Source organism: Pogoniulus pusillus, chromosome 7 (genome assembly GCF_015220805.1).
Source record: "Pogoniulus pusillus isolate bPogPus1 chromosome 7, bPogPus1.pri, whole genome shotgun sequence".
Lineage (NCBI taxonomy): Eukaryota > Metazoa > Chordata > Aves > Piciformes > Lybiidae > Pogoniulus > Pogoniulus pusillus.
The window spans coordinates 25259575-25275113 of NC_087270.1; the positions used below are offsets into that span (position 1 = coordinate 25259575).

General features: G+C 55.7%; 1 protein-coding gene across 3 annotated transcripts in view; it reads left to right on the forward strand.

Moving 5' to 3' along the window:
- Positions 1 to 2583: 2583 nt before the first annotated feature.
- DHX57 (DExH-box helicase 57) overlaps positions 2584 to 15539 on the forward strand; it is a 36144-nt gene continuing 23188 nt past the window's right edge. The window contains exons 1-9 of one of the 3 annotated variants that reach the window (XM_064146262.1): positions 2584 to 2621; positions 3920 to 4122; positions 5203 to 5355; positions 5873 to 6043; positions 7457 to 8268; positions 10467 to 10639; positions 10770 to 10891; positions 12196 to 12391; positions 14087 to 14211. In XM_064146262.1, coding sequence (XP_064002332.1) covers positions 3929 to 4122; positions 5203 to 5355; positions 5873 to 6043; positions 7457 to 8268; positions 10467 to 10639; positions 10770 to 10891; positions 12196 to 12391; positions 14087 to 14211 — 1946 coding nt within the window. In that variant the 5' untranslated portion in view covers positions 2584 to 2621; positions 3920 to 3928. Of the gene's footprint in view, positions 2622 to 2682; positions 2739 to 2856; positions 2877 to 3919; positions 4123 to 5202; positions 5356 to 5872; positions 6044 to 7456; positions 8269 to 10466; positions 10640 to 10769; positions 10892 to 12195; positions 12392 to 14086; positions 14212 to 15539 lie in introns of those variants that run through there. The other 2 variants (XM_064146263.1, XM_064146264.1) reach the window with 2 other exon arrangements.

Genomic DNA, 15539 nt, shown 5'->3' on the forward strand with positions numbered 1-15539 from the left:
TGAATGGCAGCACAGCCTGAGGGCTGTCACTACTGCTCCCAGCTTGGTGTCATCAGCAAACTTACTGACAGTGCTCTCTGCACCCTCAGCCTCAAGAGCTCTTAAGTACCTCCTGTGGCACCCAAGCAAGGCAGCAGACAGTTGGGGAAAGTGAGACAAGGACCATCTGCATCCTGCGTGCTCTGACACCCTCAGTCTCCCCCTGAGCATGGCCTCCCAGGGATGCCTGGGGCAAGAGGGTTCCTCTTCTCTTATTCGGGGGCCAAGAGCAAGGTTGCCAGACAGGGAAGCAGCAACCAGCAGCACTTGTGTATTTGCTGATACTTGTTAGATCATTAAAAACGATGAATGAACATTAAAAAGGGCTTCGAAGGAGGTGGGAGGCAGCAGCAGCCCTCCATGCCTGCTCCAATTCTTCACTTTGCTCCTGCAGGGCTTTTTGCTCCAAAGGACAGCAAGAAATTGTGGGGGGAATGCAGGTACCCTGAGGCCAGGGGTGTCACAAACAGGTTCGAGCCAGTCCAGTGAGTCTCGAATTAAGACAAAAGAGCAGGAAGACAGAACTGAGGAGGCACGGTTCAGGCTGATTACTTTCTCCCTGGAAGGCCTCTGCCTTTGCCTGCTTCAGAGATACCCTCAGGCAGTAAGCCTGAAATGTCAAACTGCACAGCCTAGATCTGTAATCGCTGTGCAGCAATAGATGTGGTGGGAGCCCAGCAAAGGAGCTGAAAGGTAGGCTCATAGGCTGATGGGGGAGAAGCTGGGCAGGAGCCAGCAATGGGCACTGGCAGCCCAGAAGGCCAAGGGCAGCCTGGGCTGCATCCAAAGCAGCATGGCCAGAGATGGAGAGAGGGGAACCTGCCCCTCTGCTCTGCTGAGACCTCACCTGCAGGGCTGGGGCCAGCTCTGGGGCCCCTAACACAAGAGAGAGCTGGAGCTGCTGGAGAGGGTCCAGAGGAGGCCACAGAGATACTCAGAGGGCTGGAGAGCCTCTGCTGTGGGCACAGCCTGGGAGATTTGGGGCTGTTCAGCCTGGAGAAAAGGCTCCTGGTGGACCTTAGTGTTGCATTTCAGCATCTGAAGAGGATGGGGATCTCCAGGCAGGCTGGGGAGGGACTGCTCAGAAGGGCCTGTGGGGATAGGCTGAGTGCAATGGTTTGAGAGTGCAGCAGGGCAGAGTTAGGTTGGACCTGAGGAGGAAGTTGTGCAGAAGCAGAGTGGTGAGACGCTGGCACAGGCTGCCCAGGGCTGTGCTTGAGGCCCTGTCCCTGCAGACATTCAGGTTCAGCCTTGCTGTGTCCCTGTGCAGCCTGCTCCAGCTGGAGGTGTCCCTGCTGAGTGCAGGAGGGTGGCCAAGATGCCCTTGCAGGGTCCCTTCCAACCTGGTGCCATCTGTGAAGCTGTGAATGTGTCTGTCAGCTCAGGACGTGGACAGGCAGGCAGCGTTGTGTCTTCAGAGTGCAGGTCACTTGGAACACCGAATGACTGCTCTGTCAGCAGATGAGTCCTTGGAGAGGAGCTGTGAAAGGCTGATGGTGTCTGCAGCCTGGCCTGCATGGAAGTCTGTAAGCAGGCAGCAAGCGCAGCTCTGAAGCGCAGCAGTGCCCTTGGGTTGTGTATGTTGGGGAAGAACCCCGGAGATGGTCACCGGGCAGGGCAAGAGAACCAAGACCAGCAGTGCTCTGCCCTCGTTCTAACGCCACAGGCACAGCTCCCCGCTGGGGAAGCCGCTCCCCGGACAAGCCACTCGCCCTGCGGCATACGGAGCACCTTCCGAAGGAGCCGTGGCCGTAAGGGGCAGGAGCAAAGAGCCCCGCGGGTGGCTGAGCGGTGGCTGTCGGCATGAGGCGTGGCTGGCAGCGCAGGACAGCCGCCGCCGGTGTCAGCGGGGGTACCGGCGTGCTGCGGGCAACCCCCGAGCCCCCGCTGGCGCACCTCGGGGGAGCGATCGGTCGGCGCCCCGCGGCGGAGCGTGCAGCGGGCGGGCAGAGCCCCGGGCGGGCAGAGCCCTGCCGGTACGACGCGAGGGCAGCCGGGCGGGGAGAGCCCCGGGCGGGCAGAGCCCTGCCGGCACGACGCGAGGGCAACCGGGCGGGGAGAGCCCCGGGCGGGCAGAGCCCTGCCGGCACGACGCGAGGGCAGCCGGGCGGGGAGAGCCCCGGGCGGGCAGAGCCCTGCCGGCACGACGCGAGGGCAACCGGGCGGGGAGAGCCCCGGGCGGGCAGAGCCCTGCCGGCACGACGCGAGGGCAGCGGGACGGGCAGAGCCCCGGGCGGGCAGAGCCCTGCCGGCACGACGCGAGGGCAGCGGGACGGGGAGAGCCCCGGGCGGGCAGAGCCCTGCCGGCACGACGCGAGGGCAGCGGGACGGGGAGAGCCCCGGGCGGGCAGAGCCCTGCCGGCACGACGCGAGGGCGGCGGGGCAGCGGGACGGGCAGAGCCCCGGGCGGGCAGAGCCCTGCCGGCACGACGCGAGGGCGGCGGGGCAGCGGGACGGGGAGAGCCCGGGACGGGCAGAGCCCTGCCGGTACAACGCGAGGGCGGCGGGGCGGGGGCGGCCCCCGCGGGCGGTCCCGGAAGCGGCAGCAGAGTGGTTCCGGGGGAGGGGCCGCGGCGCCGCCGGTGAGGAGCGGAGGGCACGGCGCGGAGGGGCGCGGGGGGCTTTTGGGGTGTGAGAGGAGCGCTGTGGGCCCCGGGAGGCGTCACGGCGGCGTGGGGAGAGGGGCGGAGGAGAAGGAGGTGCGTGGGGGGCACCTGGCGGGCGAGCAGGGCATGGGGTCCCGGGAACAGCGGGCAGCCCGCGGTAAGAGACGGGCAGGGCCGGGAGGGGAGCTGTAGGGATCCCCTGGGCTGCAGGCGACCGGACACCCGTAGGAGGTGTGGGGGGCGGAGCGGGGGCGCTGGAGCAGTGAGCGGGGAAGCGAGGCAGGGCCGCGGGGCCGCGCCGTAACGAGGGCTCGGCGTTGTGTGCCGAGAGGAAGGAGGCTGAGGCTCCGGTTCCCCGGCACAGAGGCCGGTGTCCGCTGTGCCCAGCCGCTCTGCGCAGCCCTGGGCGGGCTCAGCCCTTAAGGCCTGGTGCTGCCCCGGTGGGGAGATGCGCCGCAGAAAGGGAAGCTTGCTTCTGTCCGAGCCTCCTTGCTGGTGCGTGGCCACATCGGTTCTTGTCCGGGCTCTGCAGGTGCTGGTGCAAAGATCCTGCCAGACTCTCTGCAGCTGCTCACCTCTCTGCAATACCTTTCCTTTTGGCAGCAGCACGATGCTGGGGCATGTGTTAGTGTCACACTAGTCTGTCGCTGGCCACAACTGCTTAATGTTTGTGTCAGAGATGTTCAGGGTCCTGCTGTGATGAGAGGAAGGCTTCTGTTTTCCAAGAGACATCCTTAATCACAGCCCTGGCCAGGTTCCACAGAGCCCCCAGCCATCTGTGCAGCTCCTTGGAGAAGGGGATGGATCAGCAGCATGCTAATGTGGAAACAAGCTCTATGCTTGCCTTCAGCTCCTTTCTGCCTTCTACTCTCAGCCCTGCAAACTCCCCAGGTTGAAAAGTGGCAGAGCACAGGCTGCTTTCTGCCGTGAAAGGTTTGTCCTTTGGGTTCCCACATCCAGGAAAGTTGTGAGTGACAGAACCTCCCAGGTTGGTCAGCGCTGCTGGCAGGCTCATCCTTTCACCAGAGATCCTGCAGGTTTTCCTTGAGCAGCTGTGAGGAATGTGAGCTTTCAGTTTTAAAACCCACAGAGTTTGGCAGTGTTCTAAAAGAATGTGCTTTGGTTCAGGTGCAATACAGAAATACACCAAGGTCCAGGTAATTTCCTGCCTTCTCCTGTCAGTGGGAATCACGAATGATGTGATATGTGCCCAGATGTTTGCAATGTACTACATCCCCTTCATAATTAAGGGCTGCTTCTCATCCCTTCCTCAGCAAGAGAACATGAGTTCGGCAGGGAGGAAAAGAGGAAAGCCCAACAGAGGAGGAGGACGAGGGAGAGGAAGCAGTGGAAGAGGAGGAGGAAGAGGAGGAGGCAGCAGTGGCCATTCAAACAAGTCTCAACTTGGTGGAAGTAGGAAATGCTCAACTAAAATCTGGGACGATGGAGATGACTTTTGTCTTCTCAAGGAACCAAGGTAGGAATCCAGCTCATCCTGTTAATGTGGGAGACATTGGCTTAGAGGTGTTTATGATACTTTGGGGGTGGGTTTGGACATCTTTGAATATGCAGAATGGTGAAGTTGAGAGGAATCTGTTTCACTGGGAAGCGTGTGGGGAGACACTGGAAGAGGTTGCCCAGGGAGGTTGTGAACACCTCCTCTCTGGAGCAAGCTGGGCTGGTGGGAGGTGTCCCTGCCCATGGCAGGGGGGTGGAACTGAACGACCTTGGAGGAGGTCCCTTCCAACCCAACCCATTCTGTGAACCTATGAATCTGTTCTTTTTAAATTAACATTTTATAGCTAGGAAAGTGTTTGGAGGGTTGTTCTTTAAGAAAATGAGAGCCTCTGATTTTCTTCTTTGGTCACAGAATAATTTCAGAACATCTTGGGTCAGGAAACACTAATAAGCATGCTTCTATAATTATCTAAGGATTACTCATAGAATCACAGAATGCTCTGGGTTGGAAGGCACTTCCAAAGCTCATCCAGTCCAACCCCCTGCGCTCAGCAGGGACATCCTCCACTAGAGCAGCCTGCCCACAGCCCTCTCCAGCCTCACCTTCAGTATCTCCAGCCGTGGGCCCCAAACACCTCCCTGGGCAACCTGTTGCAGTGTTGCAGCAATCTCCTGGTGCAGAACTTGTTCCTCACAGCCAATCTCAATCTGCTCTGCTCTGGTTTGCAGCCACTGCCCTCATCCTGTCCCTGCAGGCCTTTGGCAGCAGTCCCTCTGCAGCCTTCTGGTAGCCCCTTCAGGTGCTGGCAGACTGCTCTTAGGTCTGCCTGCAGCCTTCTCTTCTGCAGGCTGAACACCCCCAGCTCCCTCAGGCTGTCCTCTTAGCAGAGCTGCTCCAACCCCCTGATAAGTTTTGTGGGCCTTCTCTGGACTTGCTCTGTCAGGTCCATGTCCTTCCTGTGCTGAGGGCTCCAGACACTTACCTTGCTTTGGATTGCCTCTTTTGAATGACAGAGTTGGGTCCTAACACATCTCAATTCAGTCAGGGTCATCTGAGCCAGGCAAATAAGTCATCGTCATGTTCTGTTCTAATTTTCAGATCAAATGCCCCTGCCAGAAGAGGAGGGAAAACTAAGGAGAGACCTGAAACAACAATGCCTCTGCAGACCATACACATGACATCAGAGAATCAGAGAAGAGTGAAAGAACTTCTTCAAGAGCTTCAAGGGCAGGAGCTGGCTCCTGAATCAGAGTTAGTTGAAACCGAGGCTCTTCCAGATGAGCACACTCTAACAGGCATACTGTTAGAAGAGCACAGAGCCCCCCTCTCCCCCTCTCCCCCTCTCCCCCTCTCCCCTCTCCCCCTCTCCCCCTCTCCCCCTCTCCCCCTCTCCCCCTCTCCCCCTCTCCCCTCTCCCCTTCTCCCTCTCTCCCCCTCTCCCCCTCTCCCCCCTCTCCCCCTCTCCCCCTCTCCCCATCTCCCCCTCTCCCCCTCTCCCCGTCTCGCGCGCTCACCTTCTCCCCCTCTCCCCGTCTCTCTCCCCTTCTCCCCTTCTCCCTCCCCTTCTCCCCCTCTCCCCCTCTCCCCCCTTTTATTTGGTCTCAGATCCTGCTTTCAGTCTGCTGTGTCCCTCTGTGGTACTGCCTCTGGGAAAGGCAGAATTCTGCTACCCTTTTAAATGGAGAATTTCAGGCTGCAGAGGCAGAGTTTTGTGTCTGCTCAGCACTGTGGTTTTGTTTCATGATAATTTGGTATCTCTTTTTATCAGAGTAGCTGGTTCTGGTGAAGACAGTGAAGAACCTGATTACCTTGATGATGAGCAGTACTGGTCAACAGATCAAGAAGTTTGTGACAGAGCACCGAGGTCATCTGCTGAGTCAGCTGAGCAGAGAGTTGTGGAAAGTGAAGTGTCCTCCTTTGCTGTGCACAAACTGTCCAGGTGAGTCATTTGTGTCCTGAAGAGGCAAATCACTACTCCTTCTGATACTTAAAGCTCTCACTTTGCCTGGGCTTGAGAACTGAGGAGTTTTTGCCTCCTACCAATGTACTTTTTAACATGAGGAACTCTAAATAGTTCTTTGATGGGAAGTAAATCCCTTCAGTCTTCTTTTTTTTTGCAGTGAAGTTTTCAGTTCTTTCTCCCTAACAGTGAAATGCAGAAAGCTCAGGGAGCATTGCTGTAGTATATGTTTTTCTTCCAGGTGGGTGGTACTTCATGGAAGTGTTCTTCATCCATCTGGCTCATATATGAGCATTTATTAACTATTTTGGCTTTGTTGGGGCATGTTTTATATATGAGAGGACTCAGCTTTACTGAAGAGTTTATACAGTTCAGCTGGGAGAGTTGATCCTCTAATTATTCTCAGGTGTGAGAGAGTCACCTTCTGATCTACTTTAGAATCATAGCATGGGCTGGGTTGGAAGAGACCTCCAAAGCTCATCCAGTCCAACCCCCTGCATTCAGCAGGGGCATTCTCCACTAGAGCAGGTTGCCCACAACCCTGTCTAGCCTTACCTTGAATATAGAATCATAGAATCAGTCAGGGTTGGGAGGGACCACAAGGATCATGTAGTTCCAACCCCCCTGCCATGGGCAGGGACACCCTACCCGAGATCAGGCTGGCCAGAGCCCCATCCAGCCTGACCTTAAACACCTCCAGGGATGGGCCCCAGTCACCTTCCTGGGCAGCCTCTTGCAGTGCTGCAGCAGCCTCTGGGTGCAGAACTTGTTCCCAAATTTGTCACCTTATGGACAACAGATTTGCAGTTCTAGCCAACAAATTACTGCTTACCACTGCCATTTTAAATGGTATAAATGTTTTCATGTGGGTTTTTGTCTCAAATAATAGTGTCTCCTGCCATACAGGCTGAGGGAGCTGGGGGTGTTCAGCCTGCAGAAGAGAAGGCTCCAGGCAGACCTTAGAGCAGCCTGCCAGGACCTGAAGGAGGCTACAAGAATGCTGCAGAGAGACTGCTGCCAAAGGCCTGCAGGGACAGGACAAGGGCAATGGCTGCAAACTAAAGCAGAGCAGATTGAGATTGGCTGTGAGGAACAAATTCTGCAGCAGGAGGCTGCTGCAACACTGCAACAGGTTGCCCAGGCAGGTGGGTGGGGCCCATCCCTGGAGATATTCAAGGTGAGGCTGGACAAGGCTCTGCTCTGGTGGGGGGTGTCCCTGCTGAGTGCAGGGGGTTGGACTGTGTGAGCTTTGGAGGTCCCCTCCAACCCAAACCATGCTGTGATTCTGTCCTTCCTTCCTGTGAGCCTCAGCAGGCAGATCTGTGGTTACTTTGCTCCCTCCAGCCTCTGTCTCTCCCTTGCTGCAGAGGCGTTGTCTGTGTTCTGTTGCAGGTATGGGTTTGACAGTCAGCGGTGCAGGACAGTGCTGAGATCTTGCAACGGGAATATTGGGGCATCCTTGGAGTATTTGCTGCTGCAGTGCTTTACTGAAAGGTATGGAGAGAAGATGCAGGTTTCTGCAGCAGCTGCTGAAGCCAGTCGAGAGGAGTGCCTGGAGCAGAGGCAAGAGGAGGCTTTTGCTCTCCGCTCCATCTACGGAGAAAAGTTTGTGGAAAGGATTCAAAACCGTGTGTGGACTTTTCAGCTGGAGCTGGACTACCTGGCAGACAGGCTCCACACACCCACCCAGAAGGGTGCTCCTGCTAAGGACACCCAAAAGCAGGCTTCAAAGGAAATATGCAAGTTCTATCTGCAAGGAGGCTGCAGATTTGGTTCCAAATGCAGATTTGCTCACGAATTCCCTCCTAATCACCCACTAAACCCCAGCAGGAGTTGTGTGGATGATGCTCACCTCAGAGCTAACAACGATGGACCTGTACATGAACTTGAAGTAAGGTTTCCTGAGGAAAACAAGTACCCACTCCAGGCCCCTCTGGTGGCCTTCTACTCCACCGATGAGAATTTACCTCTTGCTTGTCGTTTGCACATTGCTGAATTCCTCTTTGGAAAGGCCTTGCCAGCTGCAGAGGCTGGGGAGCCAGTGCTGTACAGTTTAGTGACTTGTTTGGAAGATGGATTTGAAATCAGAGAGCTCCTCAGAAGCACTCACCACAAGTACAGTGTTCCTCCTGTGGCCCTGCTGGCGACACCTGCAGTGCAGCTGCAGGCAGAGGGCATGGCCAGTTCACAGCCAGTGGCTGAAGGTAAACCAAATGCCCCTCGGTGCTTTCTGGGCTGAAAAGCAGACCAAAAGATGAAAAAAATTGAAAAAGAGAAGAGGCAGAGAGCCCAGTTCTGGATGTTTAAGTCATGAACCAGATCCATAACTTTTCTGTGCCTCAGGAAGTCCCTTCCATAATAAAGCTGGAGGCTGTGTGGCCTCTCAGGGAGACTTAGGCAGGCTGAGTGCTGGGCAGAGAGGAACCTACTGAGGTTCAGCAAGGATCAGTGCAGAGTCCTGCCCCTTGGAAGGAAGAATAAACTGCAGCAGGTCAGGTTGGGAGGTGATCTGCTGGGGAGCAGCCCTGTGCAGAAGGAGCTGGCAGTGCACAGCAAGTTCTGCATGGGCAGCAATGTGCCCTCGTGGCCAAGAAGGCCAAGGGCATCCTGGGGGGCATTAAGAAGAGTGTGGGCAGCAGATCCAGGGAGGTTCTCCTTCCCCTCTTACTCTACCCTGGTGAGATCTCACCTGGAAAATTGCATCCAGTTCTGGGCTCCCCAGTTCAAGAGGGACAGGGATCTGCTGGAGAGAGTCCAAGGGGGGGCTGCAAGGATGCTGAAGGGCCTGGAGCACTGCCTGATGAGGAGAGGCTGAGAGCCCTGGGGCTGCTTAGTCTGCAGAGGAGAAGGCTGAGAGGGGACCTGAGCAATGTCTATCAGTAGCTGAGGGCTGGGGATCAGGAAGGAAGGGACAGGGACAGCCTCTGCTCACCTGTGCCCTGTGACAGCACAAGGGGCAGTGGATGGAAACTGCAGCACAGGAAGCTCCACCTCAACATGAGGAGCCCTGGCACAGGCTGCCCAGAGAGGTTGTGGAGTCTCCTTCTCTGGAGCCTTTCCAGCCCTGTCTGGATGTGTTCCTGTGTGACCTGTGCTGGATTCTCTGGTCCTGCTCTGGCAGGATTTGGACTGGAAGCTCTCCAGAGGTCCCTTCCAACCCCTAATACCCTGTGACCCTGTAAAGCTGCAGCAAAGAGGTCTTCTGCTGGCAAGAGCTGAGTTAGAAGAGCACAAGTCTAATGAGTTTAGGCTGGCAGAGCCAGTGATGCCTATGCCCACACAATCAAAAAGAAGCCATTGAGTCCCTGGTGAGTCCTCATCTTGAGTACTGCATTCAGTTTTGGGCTCCCCAGTTTAAGAGGGACAGGGATCTGCTGGAGAGTCTAGTAGAGGGCTACGAGGATGATGAAGGGACTGGGCACTGCCTGATGAGGAGAGGCTGAGGGAGCCTGTATGGATCAAATGTAGTCTGGAAAATTTTGAAGGCCAATAAAAGCTGTTGGAGCAAAAAGCAACTTCAGCTGCTAAGCAGCAGGGATCAAAGTACCTGATGCAGTTTCAGCCTGGTTTTGAAAGTGCTTGGCAGTGGCTTAACACTTAATGTTACAGTCTGAATGAATTAAAGCTGGTGGTGCTGCATGGATTCACAGAGTGGCTCAGGTTGAAGGGACCTCAGAGGTCATCTACTTCAATCCCCCTGCCATGCCCAGGGACACCTCTCAGCTATGCTCAGCTGCTCAAGGCCTCATACAGCCCAGCCTGGCCTTGAACACCTCTAGGGAGGAGGCAGCCACAGCTTCTCTGAGCAGCCTGTGCCAGGCCCACCACCCTCCTGCTGAAGAGCTTCTCCCTCAGCTCCAATCTAACCCTGCTCTGCCTCAGCTTCAAACCATTCCCCCTTGTCCTGTCTCATACATCCTCAGCACAAGTCCCTCTGCAGCCTTTCTGCAGGATCACTCCAGGCACTGGCAGGCAGCTGTAAGGTCCCCCTGGAGTTTTCTCTTCTCCAAGGCTGCACATCCCCAGCTCCCTGAGCCTTTCCTCACAGCAGAGCTGCTGCAGCCCTTGGATCTTCTCTGTGGCCTCCTCTGCTGCTGGGGACAGCAGAAGTGGTGGTCTCATGATGAGTTGGAGAAGGTTGCTGAGACACATGAAAAATGTACAGGAAGCCAAACCGGTGCACAGTGCTGCCAAGCACAGCTGGTGCAGGGGTAGTGCCCAGTGGCTTGGAGCTGGAGAAGCTGTGGTTGGTTTGATGGGTGAGGAGAGTTGTGCTGCTGTTGAACTAAGTGCACCTCCTGCAGAGCCTCAGCTCCAGGATGAATGCTGAATGCTTTTGGGACATGTATCTCTTCTCTGCAGTGCTACTCTGGTCCTGTTCCTAACTGTGTTCTGTCTCAAGCCTCAGCTGTGTCAGAGCCTGTGGAGGAAGAGGAGGAGGAGGAGCCTGAACAAGCTGTGGGGAATGAGAGCTATGTGAACCTGCAGAGGAAGCTGTCCAAGAGGTACGACGTGCAGGCCAGGCCTGTGTGTGAGGAGAACGCCAGGATCTGCGCCCAGTTCCGCCTGAGGAAGGTACGGGCACGGCGCGGGGCAGCTCTGCCCACGCTCGCTGCAGAGGCAGAGACACTTGGCTGCTTTGCAGGTAGTTCTGTTCCACTCCAGTGGTGTCCTCACAGGCTTGCTGTCTGGTTTTGTGTGTCAGTCTTCTAGGCACTTCCAGTCCATGTTGCATGAAAGACAGAAGCTCCCTGCGTGGCAAGAGAGAGACAGGATTCTGGAGCTGCTCGAGAGCCACCAAGTCCTGGTTGTGAGCGGCATGACAGGGTGAGAGGGAGACTGCAGGGGCAGCCTTGATCTAGCAGAGTGTGCAGGGAAGGATGTGGAGCAAGTTTGCAGACAGCAGCAAGCTGGGAGCAAGTGCTCATCTGCTGCAGGGCAGGAGAGCTCTGCAGAGGGATCTGGACAGATGGGCACAGTCCAGTGCCAGGAGTTTTAACAAGTCCAAGTGCCAGGGTCTGCACTTCAGCCACAACAACCCTATGCAGTGCTACAGGCTGGGGACAGAGTGGCTGGAGAGCAGCCAGGCAGAGAGGGACCTGGGGGTGCTGGTTGACAGCAGCTGAACATGAGCCAGCAGTGTGCCCAAGAAGGCCAATGGCATCCTGGCCTGTACCAGGAACAGTGTGGCCAGCTGGACCAGGGAAGTCAGTTCTGCCCCTGTACTGGCGCTGGTTAGGCCACACCTTGAGTGCTGTGCCCAGTTCTGGGCTCCTCAATTCAAGAGAGATGTTGAGCTGCTTGAACATGCCCAGAGAAAGGCAGCAAGGCTGGTGAGGGGCCTGGAGCACAGCCCTGTGAGGAGAGGCTGAGGGAGCTGGGGGTGTGCAGCCTGCAGAAGAGGAGCCTGAGGGCAGACCTCATTGTTGTCTGCAGCTACCTGAAGGGAGGCTGTAGCCAGGTGGGGTTGGGCTCTTCTCCCAGGCAAGCAGTGATAGAACAAGAGGACACAGCCTTAAGCTGAGCCAGGGCAGGTTCAGGCTGAGTATTGGGAAGAAGTTCGTCATGCAGAGAGTGATTGGCATTGGAGTGGGCTGCCAGGGGAAGTGGTGGAGTCCCCATCCCTGGAGGTGTTTAAAAGGAGGCTGGGTGAGGCACTCAGTGCCGTAGGTTAGTCTATTAGAAGGTGTTGGTTGATAGGTTGGACTCAAGGATCTCAAAGGTCTTTTCCAACCTGATTGATTCTGTGTTTCTGTGTCCATGTCCTACAAAGCTCTGCATCACAGTCCAGCTCTGACCAGTCACAGCAGCTCTTCCCCGCTCCCTCCCTCTCTCTCTCTTCCCCCCCTCCCTCCCTCCTTCTCTCTCTTCTCCCTTCCCTCCCTCCCTCCCTCTCTCTCTCTTCTCCCTTCCCTCCCTCCCTCCTTCTCTCTCTCTTCTCCCTTCCCTCCCTCCTTCTCTCTCTCTTCTCCCTTCCCTCCCTCCCTCCTTCTCTCTCTCTTCTCCCTTCCCTCGCTCCAGACTTCACATGTGGGAGGTTGGTAATGAAACAAAACACCTGCCAGTTGGCATTTACGTGGGTAGGAGGCGTTGGGTTTGTGGTTTAACTAAGGCCTGCTTTTGTCATGCAGCTGTGGGAAAACGACTCAGATTCCTCAGTTCATCCTGGATGCCTCCTTGCAAGGCCCTCCCAGCAGCGTTGCAAACATCATCTGCACTCAGCCTCGCAGGATCTCTGCCATCTCTGTGGCCGAACGTGTGGCCAAGGAAAGGACAGAAAGGGTTGGGCTCACTGTTGGCTATCAGATCCGCCTAGAGAGTGTCAAGGTAGGGCTGCTTTGCTGCTTGGCTTTCACTTGGCCCTGGTCAGGTGTGCTCACTCTAGCGTGCAGACACTCTGCCCAGTGCCTGCCGTGTGCCAGGTAAGCAAGTCTGCCTCCTCTGTGGGTTATGTTCCATAATGAAAGAGTTAGAGTAGTTTGTTTCACCTCCAGCTGCACAGCCACAGCTTGGAGTGGGAGTGCAGAGCTGTGGCTTGTGCTGTTCTCTGCGTTCTGTGGAGACAAGTGAAGGGGACTGATAGGATGAGTTACAATTCTGTCCCAGAGAAGGCTTCTGGAGGGTGGACTCAGGCTGCGGAGTAGGGAGAAAATCTTGAAGTGAGGGTGGTGAGACACTGGCACAGGTTACCCAAGGAGGCTGTGGCTGCCCCCTCCCTGGAAGTGTTCAAAGCCAGGAAGGATGAGGCCTTGAGCAGCCTGTGCTGGTGGGAGGTGTCCCTGCCCATAGCAGGGGGGTTGGAGCTGGATAAGTTTCAGGTCCCTTCCACCCCTATTCTGTGAATCTAAGAAAGGTTACTGACCTCATTTCCACTTGTCTCCATTTCCATTCTTCTCCCAAGTGGAGACCAAGGGGTACAGCTTCAGTCAGCTGGGAAAGGGAAGTTGGATTCAAACTGCTGCCTTGGATGGGGATTTTTTTTCTGAGAGCTATGTTATGAAAAAAAGGAAACACTTTGTAGAGATTCATCTTTCTAGGGACAGCTCAGATTTCTCAGAAGGAAACTTGGACAGTCTATAGAGGGAGACCCAAGCCAAAATCATGGTGATCAGCAAGGCCAAGTGTAAGGTCCTGCAGCTGGGTCAGGGCAATGCCCAGCACACATGCAGGCTGGGTGAGCAGTGGCTGGAGAGCAATCTGCAGGAGAAGGCCTTGGGGGTGTCAGTTGGTGCCAAAGTGCCCAGGAGCCAGCACTGGTCGCTGGCAGCCCAGAGCCAGCTGTGTGCTGGCTGCAGCCAGAGCAGGGAGAGCAGCAGCACAGGGAGGGGATTCTGCCCCTCTGCTCTGCTCAGACTTCACCTGCAGCACTGCCTCCAGCTCTGTTGTCACCAGCATAAGGGGGAAATGGAGCTGCTGGAGAGGGTCCAGAGGAGGCCATGAAGATGCTCAGAGGGCTGGAGAACCTCTGCCATGGGGACAGACTGGGAGAGTTGGGGCTGCTCAGCCTGGAGAGGAGAAGGATCCAGGGAGACCTTAAAGCAGCCTTCCAGTATTATCTTAGGGGGCTACAGGAGAGCTGGAGAGGGACTTCTGGCAGAGGGCTTGGAGTAACAGAGTGAGAGGGGATGGACTGAAGTTTGAGGAGGGCAGATTGAGCATGGAGATGAAGAAGCAGATCTTGAGAGAGGGTGGAGAGACACTGGCACAGGTTGTCGAGGGAGGCTGTGGCTGCCACCTCCAGGGAGGTGTTCAGGGCCAAGCTGTATGAAGCCTTGATCAACCTGTGCTGGTGGGAGGTGTCCCTGCCCATGGCAGAGGGGTTGGAACTGGATGATCTCAAAGGTGCCTTCCAACCCAACCCATTCTGTGAATCTGTGAACTTCCCCAGGAGGAGCAGCTGAGATGTTCTCTTTACCCCATGTAGCTGGCAGTGCCCCTTGCTAAGAAGCAGATGTTCTCCCGTTGTCATCAGGAAAGAAGCTTCTGCTCCAAGCCAGCTGAAGGCTTTGTCTCTCTGTTAAGTCCTCAGCTACCAGGCTCTTGTACTGCACTACTGGCGTGCTGCTGAGGAGGCTGGAGGCAGACCTGACCCTGCAGGGCGTCACGCACGTCATTGTCGACGAAGTCCACGAGAGAACAGAAGAAAGGTAAACACTCTCTTAGCCCCCAGGCAAAATGAGAAGAGTCTGAAGTATTCAGGTTATTAAGGGGCAAGTCTCTGAAGTCACTGTACAGTTCTGGAACCCTCAACACAAGAAGGGCATGGAACTGTTGGAGCCAATCCAGAGTAGGCCACAAAGATGCTCAGAGGGCTGCGGCAGCTCTGCTGTGAGAACAGGCTGAGAGAGTTGGGGGCTCTGCAGCCTGGAGAAGAGAAGGCTTCCAGGAAACCTTGGAGTGGCCTGCCAGAGGGGTGTGGAGGAGAGGTTTTATGTGGGGCTGGAAGGTTAAGGCATCTTTTTTTTGACCACAGTTGCCTGGTTGTTAGTCTTCCCCTGTCTGAGCCTTTACCAAGTGCCTATTTTCAGGCTTATTTCTCCCGGTCCAGGTTGCAGCAGAGCACCTACAAGAGACAAGGGATCAGGTTTGCTTCCAGGCTATACATTTGACTAGTTCTAGGTGGTCTCATCCTATCCTGCTCCAGCCTCCTGCAGTTTTATCTCACTTACCTGCTGATACCAGACGAGGGATAATGTCTGTCAGTAAGCTTAAGTGAGAAGGATCCTTTCCTTTGATGTTTCCCTTGTGAAACACTGCAGTGCAGTGAGTTTTCAGGAGGCTTTGGCTTGACAGGCACCTGCTATTCTACAGCTCAGATTGTACTTCAGCCTTATAAAAAGAGTTTGTATCTCTCAAGGATTCTTCTTCCTTGTCATCTAAAATCACTTTGAGTCACTCTTACAGAAAAGCTGTAAATGTATAGGGCAAAACAGAGTGAGCAGGCAAGGGTGGGTAGGTTTGAATAACTCGAGTGAGGAAGAAGAGCAAAGAGGTCTCATCTTTTACTTTGACTTAATTTGGTATATGGGGAGACCTAACAGCAGCCTGCCAGGACCTGAAGGCACTACCAGAAGGCCTGCAGGGACAGGATGAGGGCAGTGGCTGCAAACTAGAGCAGAGCAGATTGAGACTGGTTGTGAGGAACAAGTTCTGCAGCAGGAGGCTGCTGGAACCCTGCAACAGGTTGCCCAGGCAGGTGTTTGGGGCTCATGCCTGGAGATATTGAAGGTGAGGCTGGACAAGGTTCTGCTCTAGTGGAGGATGTCCCTACTGAGTGCAGGGGATTGGACTGGATGAGCTTTGGAGGTGCCTTCCAACCCAGACCATTCTGTGACTCTCTGCTCTTGTGTTGCCATCGATGTGGTCAGTTTCTGAGGCAGCCAAGCACAGGTCAGCAGGGTTGTCTTCCTTCACTGTGTCCTTAGCCTCCAGCCACCCTGAGCAGCTCAGGCTCCTCTGATGGCATTGCTGTGCT